We start from the raw sequence: 6070 nt of genomic DNA on the forward strand, positions 1-6070 counted from the left end.
CTTGACACAAAGCCTACACATATAGGGATAGGTCTAAATTCTGAAAACCTTTTATTTTGTGAGTTAAAGTGTGACGGCTGCTGAATTTGTGCGTTTGTCCAGTATTTCCAATCCTGAAGATGTTTGTCAAATTGTCCAGCAAGCTTGGACCATGTGGTATTTCACCCCCCACCCCCCACCCCTGCACACACACACACACACACACACACACACACACACACACACACACACACACACACACACTTAAGTGGCTGCTTTCCTACTGGTGGTCTATGTCCCATAACACGTTTGGCAGGTAGGTTTCTCATATAAAAGACGTGCGTAATGGCGCGCATGGACCCAACAATCATAGCAACTTATTAAATTATATCACCTCATAAAATAAACGGCTCCGGCTAATTAATAGACTATGAAAGGTGGGAATACAACAAAGTGTTCAATCTGCATGTGATTAAGGTGGTGGGCGTCAACCGTGATCAGCTGTGATGACAAATAAAGCTGCGGTTCGTGTAAAAACACACACAAAAAATGACCAAAATATCAATTAAAATAAAAAAAAAAATTGCGTGTTTTTTTTTTTTAAATGGAAATTTTCTGTGCTATCATAAGGTGGTTATGTGAGCTGTTTTAAGTGTGTTTCAGTCTTTAGAAGTGGATAAACCCTCCTGCACAGATAAAAAGCTTTGTGTTTTTGTGGCTTCACCCTCCACTGACTGTGATTACTGATAAAGTATGGAGATACAGTGTGCGGTTTGAGCCACGTGGGAAGCCCATACAGTCGTTACCATCACAGAAGATGTATATTCACTACATGTTAATAAGGCTTTTTTTAAGAGGTCTGTAATAATTGATTAGTGTTTAGGTGCTGCTCTGCTCCCTCAGCTGCAGCGGGAGAGGGACTGTGGGGGCGGGAGGTGGGAGCGCTCCTATTTCAGCCCCTGACGCACTGCCTCTGGGGAGGAAACGGAGCTGCAAACTCAGTCCTGCTCTGCTGTACACGGTGCAGGGCAGAGGGAGAGCCAATCACCGAAACGCACAGGCTCCCTTTAAGCCTGACATATCTCCAACAGGAACAAATTGTCCCAACAATCAACATCCCAATCTGCTGCGCGCATCAGGGGCTGGAGTGGAGTGGATAGCCTATAGGCCTGTGCTGCGCGGAAGGATTGCGCTGGATTGCATCGAGACAAGACACTATACACACAGCGAATAAACGACAGCCATCATCTTGGATACCAACGTTTTGGGCGGAGGGGCGAGCTCGGACATCATGTCTATATTGCCGTCATTCGGGTTTACGCAGGAGCAAGTGGCGTGCGTTTGCGAGGTGCTGCAGCAGGGAGGGAACCTGGAGAGGCTCGGCCGCTTCCTGTGGTCTCTACCCGCATGTGATCACCTCCATAAGAACGAGAGCGTCCTCAAAGCCAAGGCGGTGGTGGCCTTTCACCGGGGGAACTTCAGAGAGCTTTACAAGATCTTGGAAAGCCACCAGTTTTCTCCGCACAACCACCCGAAGCTGCAGCAGCTGTGGCTGAAGGCGCACTACGTGGAGGCGGAGAAGCTGCGCGGCCGGCCGCTCGGGGCTGTAGGGAAGTACAGGGTGCGGAGGAAATTCCCGCTGCCCCGCACGATATGGGACGGCGAGGAGACCAGCTACTGCTTTAAGGAGAAGTCCAGGGGCGTCCTGAGAGAGTGGTACACGCACAACCCCTATCCGTCCCCGCGGGAAAAGAGAGAGCTGGCCGAGGCCACAGGACTGACCACCACGCAGGTCAGCAACTGGTTCAAAAACAGACGGCAACGAGACAGAGCCGCAGAGGCGAAGGAAAGGTACGTGTGATGACTGACACAGCCTCAGTGCTGCCTGTTATTTATACGCAAAGACATTTACTATTTTGTGCATGCTTTAGGCGCAAAATAAAGTTTGTGTTGCAATGAAATATTCCCATAATGTGGCTACAAGCACCCAAAGTGTGAGACAGTGCAGTTCATATTTATGCTGCAAGAAAGAGGCAAAGTTGGAACATAAACAGAAATGTTTCTCTGCAAGAAATCATTTTTAATTCAAGCAGAAGTTTGAACTTATTTTCTTCCATTTTGGATATGAATCAGACACGTCGTGATAACAGTGATGGAGGGTAAACAGAAGCGTGTTGTTGATAAATGATGCTCGTTTTTCTGGACTGAATTATAACGTAAACTGCATGCAATCTTAAAAAAATATCCGCTGCAGATAAGAAGATAGTGGTATTTAATAATGCTGGAATTAAAAAAAAATAAAAGCAAAACAGCCAGTTTTTTTGAAGAACTTTTTTTGTGTTAAAGGTTAAATTGGGAGTAAAGCTGCCAACATAACACGTGGTTTAAAGAGTATATTAAATTATCAGTAAACAGTATTCGATATAAGAAAAAAGTAAAACATTTCATATAAAATTAAGGAGAAATAACCAAAGCTCCCTGATTAGTTTTTCGTTAAGGCCTTGGCCTTGTATATTTTTGGTATTGCTGCAACAATAATTATGGCTGCCTTTCATGCTGCCATGCCAACACACGGATTTATCCTGCAATCTCCCGAAAAATGTGCGTATTTTCTCTCATTCCCCTCTTGTTGTCATTTCCAGAGAGAACAGTGAAAACAGCAACGCAGGCGGCAACAAACAGAACCAGCTGTCCCCGCTGGACGGAGGAAAGTCTCTCATGTCCAGCTCGGAGGACGAGTTTTCTCCACCCCAGAGCCCCGACCAGAACTCAGCGCTTTTGCTCCAGGGCAACATGAACCACCCCGGGGCCTCCGCTTACCCTATGTCCGGCCTGGGGCCCCCACAGCCGGTGCACAGCATGCACGGACACCCGCACCAACTGCAGGACTCCTTGTTGGGACCTCTAACCTCCAGTCTTGTGGATTTGGGCTCTTAAAGAGGCTGCCAGATTATTCTATTTTACAACAACAAGAAAAAAAGAAGACTGATAATCAGATTGAGTACATGTATGAAATAACACTATAGTAGCCTACCTTATGATATAGACTGACTTGTCTGTCGTTAAATTTGGGTTAGAACAAAATTCCTTTTATGCGCTTAACCTGTATATCCCCACTGACAGGAGCTTTTTCTCGCCTCCTGCACAGGAACACACACAAACAGGAAACTCTTAACTCAACGAAACACTTAACTGGACTGCCCTTTGCTTAATTTATGATATTTTGTTGAGATAAAAGAATTATAGCAAAATCCTGCGATGGAAACTAAGAGGTTTTCATTAGAGTCATGGTAATTAGTTTCCAATAAAACAAAAGTAATGCATTTGTCTCTGTGTTATTTGTGTATTTAGATGAAAAAAAAAAAAATAGATATAAATGTATGAGAAAATCTGGGCCTCAAACGTGTGCAATCCGGACTCGAAAATTTGCCATAAATTGGAAGGGAAAAAAAACGCATTTGCTTATTATTAATTTTAATTTTTGTTGAGCTACTTCATGATACTTTTGCTTGCTGCTTATAGCGCTAAAATGTTTAAAGTACAAGATGCCAAGCAGGCAGTGTGCTGGGATGTGAATCCATATGAGTCACTTTGTGTTAAAGATTAAAGCCTGCTCCACCGGTTCTTTGGTTTTTAACAATAATAATGGTAATTCAAAACACAGAACTCAAACACAGAGTCATAAAGGGAAATTTAATTATACAAATGTGAGTCAACATGAGCAGCTGTCTGTCAGGAGGCTGCTGTGTACACATCAGCCAGTTTTGGTTCCTTTGATTATCATGTCTGCTCCGTAATACATGTTTGGCTCAAGGAAGAGGTTTTTTCTTCTTCTTCTTTTGCTTTTTCTATTTTCGTCATTTTTAGCCCGAGTGCTGCGGATCATTGGCTTTTTGTTGCCGTGTTTTCTTTGCTCTCTCCGAGAGTTTGCTCTGTCGGTTCCGGGCCATGGGAAAGAGCCACCACTCAACCTTTATAGCCACACCAGCTCTGGATGCACTGACACAAAAATGGCAACCATCCCTTAGGAGAAAAAGACATATGAAATCAAAATAAATGCCCTATAAAGATAACAAATTATAGAGCTTATAGTCATGTAATTGCAAAAATGCAATAGGAGCATAAGGAGACACTCCCAGCCTTATTATAATTTCCATAACAAACAACAATGTGATGCCACTTTTACTCATAATAATAAATACAGAGATTATTTGTAAGGCAGAATATGAGAATATGGTAGCCTGAGAGCAGGAATCTGGTGAGGACAGCTCTCATGTCCCCCACCCCCTACGCTCTTCTTTGGGCTCATGTCAGGGTAAATTGTTTTGAGCAGAGAGCACAGAGGATTTCCTGAGCATAATCTGAAACAGTCGCTGCTAGCATTACTGCCTGATTGCGAAGATTGCAGGGCTGCAGGGGCTGCAAACGCCCCGGCTTCAGTGGAGGGACCTTGAGGTATTCTGCATCCCAGAGGCCTCCTTCTCCCTCTCTCTCTCTCTCTCTCCCCTTCTTTCCTCTCTTTTTCTCTGAACCCCCTCAGGTCTACTAAAAACACCAGGGCTGTGCTCCCCCATCTATCACCTACAGAGATCCATATGGTTGTGTTTGAGTGATGTGTCTGTCTGGATGTCCTCAGCAGACCTTCCATCATCTGGCTTTGTGGTCAGTGTTTCTTTTTCTTACATTTTTAATATGGGAGAGTCAGTGGTGGAAGAAGTGTTCAGATCATTTATTAGCAATGCCACATATTGTGTTAAAGTCCTGCATCCAAAATATCACCTAAAATAGTAGCAGCAAAATGTACTTATAGTAAAAGACAGAAAGCCCCTGTCAATCCCTTATTATATTATAGTACTATTAGATTGTCATACAGATAGATGCAAAGCTTTGTGTGTTGTTTGGTTGTTTAATCTATGACAGTGCATCATATTTTTTGCAGTAATGCAAAGCTTTAATTTGAATCTGTCAGATAAATGTGGTAAAAAGTTATATTTCCCCACAAAATAAGATATGATATTGGAAGTTCTTGTGCCAGAGACTGCTCCAAAATTACACCAACATAAGAACAGAAAAAGAGGAATAATAAATGTAAAGTGTATTAGTGAGGCAAACACAAGTGCCTATAGATTAACAATAAAAGTAAGTTAAATTTAGAAAAATAAGTTAACTAAAATACAATAGAAAAGTAATACTGCACAGGATATTGAAAGCAATTGTTAATAAGTAAATGTAGCAGAGTGGAAATGTAAGGAAGCATAAAATGGAAACACTCAAGTATCTTACAAATACCCTGCAGCCCCTAAAAACCTGGTTTTAATCACATTTCTGTATTTATATCTCTTTCTATTATCTATTTATCTATGTCTTTATAACTAAATAAGCACAAGTCAAAGTTAAAGTCAGTAAAAACGCAGTTGTGTATTATTTAACACTCAGAAACTCAGCTCGTTTGCTTTATCTGGACTGTGTGGGAGTGGATTGATCAGATTTGATTGACAGCAGCCTGCCAGCCCTAACTAACAATCCCCCAAACTTTCATTGGATTTTGGTTTAAATGCTGCTAAATCCTGATTGGTGCAATGAAACGTGTGACATCACTTTTTTCCACGTGAGCCACTTTAAACCAGAGACAAAAACAGAAATCTCTCAAGTGAAAAGAAAACGCACTTTTCTGACTGAAGCAGAAAATAGTGTGTTCAGATATGAGCTTTCTCTCATAGTAAGAGCCTGGAGGACAAAATATATTGTCAGGGCCTTTAAGTGTGAGTGAAGTATGAGTGTGAGCATCCAGCTGTTTAACTTAAAGCTGAAAATATGAGGAGTTTAACATCAAAATGCTGATTAAAAAAACAATAGATGTGGATGGTAATTGATATTTTACTGTACTTTATCAAGCAGATAAAGTAGATTATATGACCTATTTTTGAAATACCAAATTAAAAGAGCAAATTAAGGGACATTTTCAATAGACAATGTGACTTATTGAAAATACAAATGGTTTAACGTGTGTGTAATAGTATTTTAAGTAGAGCTGGGCGATGTACTGGTATCATATAAATGTCGTGATATGAGACTATCATCTTAGATTTTG

General features: G+C 41.7%; 1 protein-coding gene across 1 annotated transcript; it reads left to right on the forward strand.

The window, feature by feature from the left end:
- The first annotated feature begins 971 nt into the window (after nt 1-971).
- On the forward strand, nt 972-3302 carry LOC125901362 (homeobox protein six1b). Its single transcript, XM_049597025.1, has 2 exons — nt 972-1830; nt 2622-3302. The coding sequence occupies exons 1-2, from the start codon at nt 1271-1273 to the stop codon at nt 2914-2916; spliced, it is 855 nt and encodes a 284-aa protein (XP_049452982.1). The 5' UTR covers nt 972-1270; the 3' UTR covers nt 2917-3302.
- Nucleotides 3303-6070: the final 2768 nt, after the last annotated feature.

Source organism: Epinephelus fuscoguttatus, linkage group LG14 (genome assembly GCF_011397635.1).
Source record: "Epinephelus fuscoguttatus linkage group LG14, E.fuscoguttatus.final_Chr_v1".
Classification (NCBI taxonomy): domain Eukaryota; kingdom Metazoa; phylum Chordata; class Actinopteri; order Perciformes; family Serranidae; genus Epinephelus; species Epinephelus fuscoguttatus.

What these genes read in the sequence shown, in the direction of transcription:
- LOC125901362 (XM_049597025.1), top strand. Translation starts at nt 1,271, where the DNA reads ATGTCTATATTGCCGTCATTCGGGTTTACGCAGGAGCAAGTGGCGTGC. An exon ending in GCCGCAGAGGCGAAGGAAAG is followed by an intron (nt 1,831 to 2,621) that starts GTACGTGTGATG and finishes TGTCATTTCCAG; the next exon opens with AGAGAACAGTGAAAACAGCA.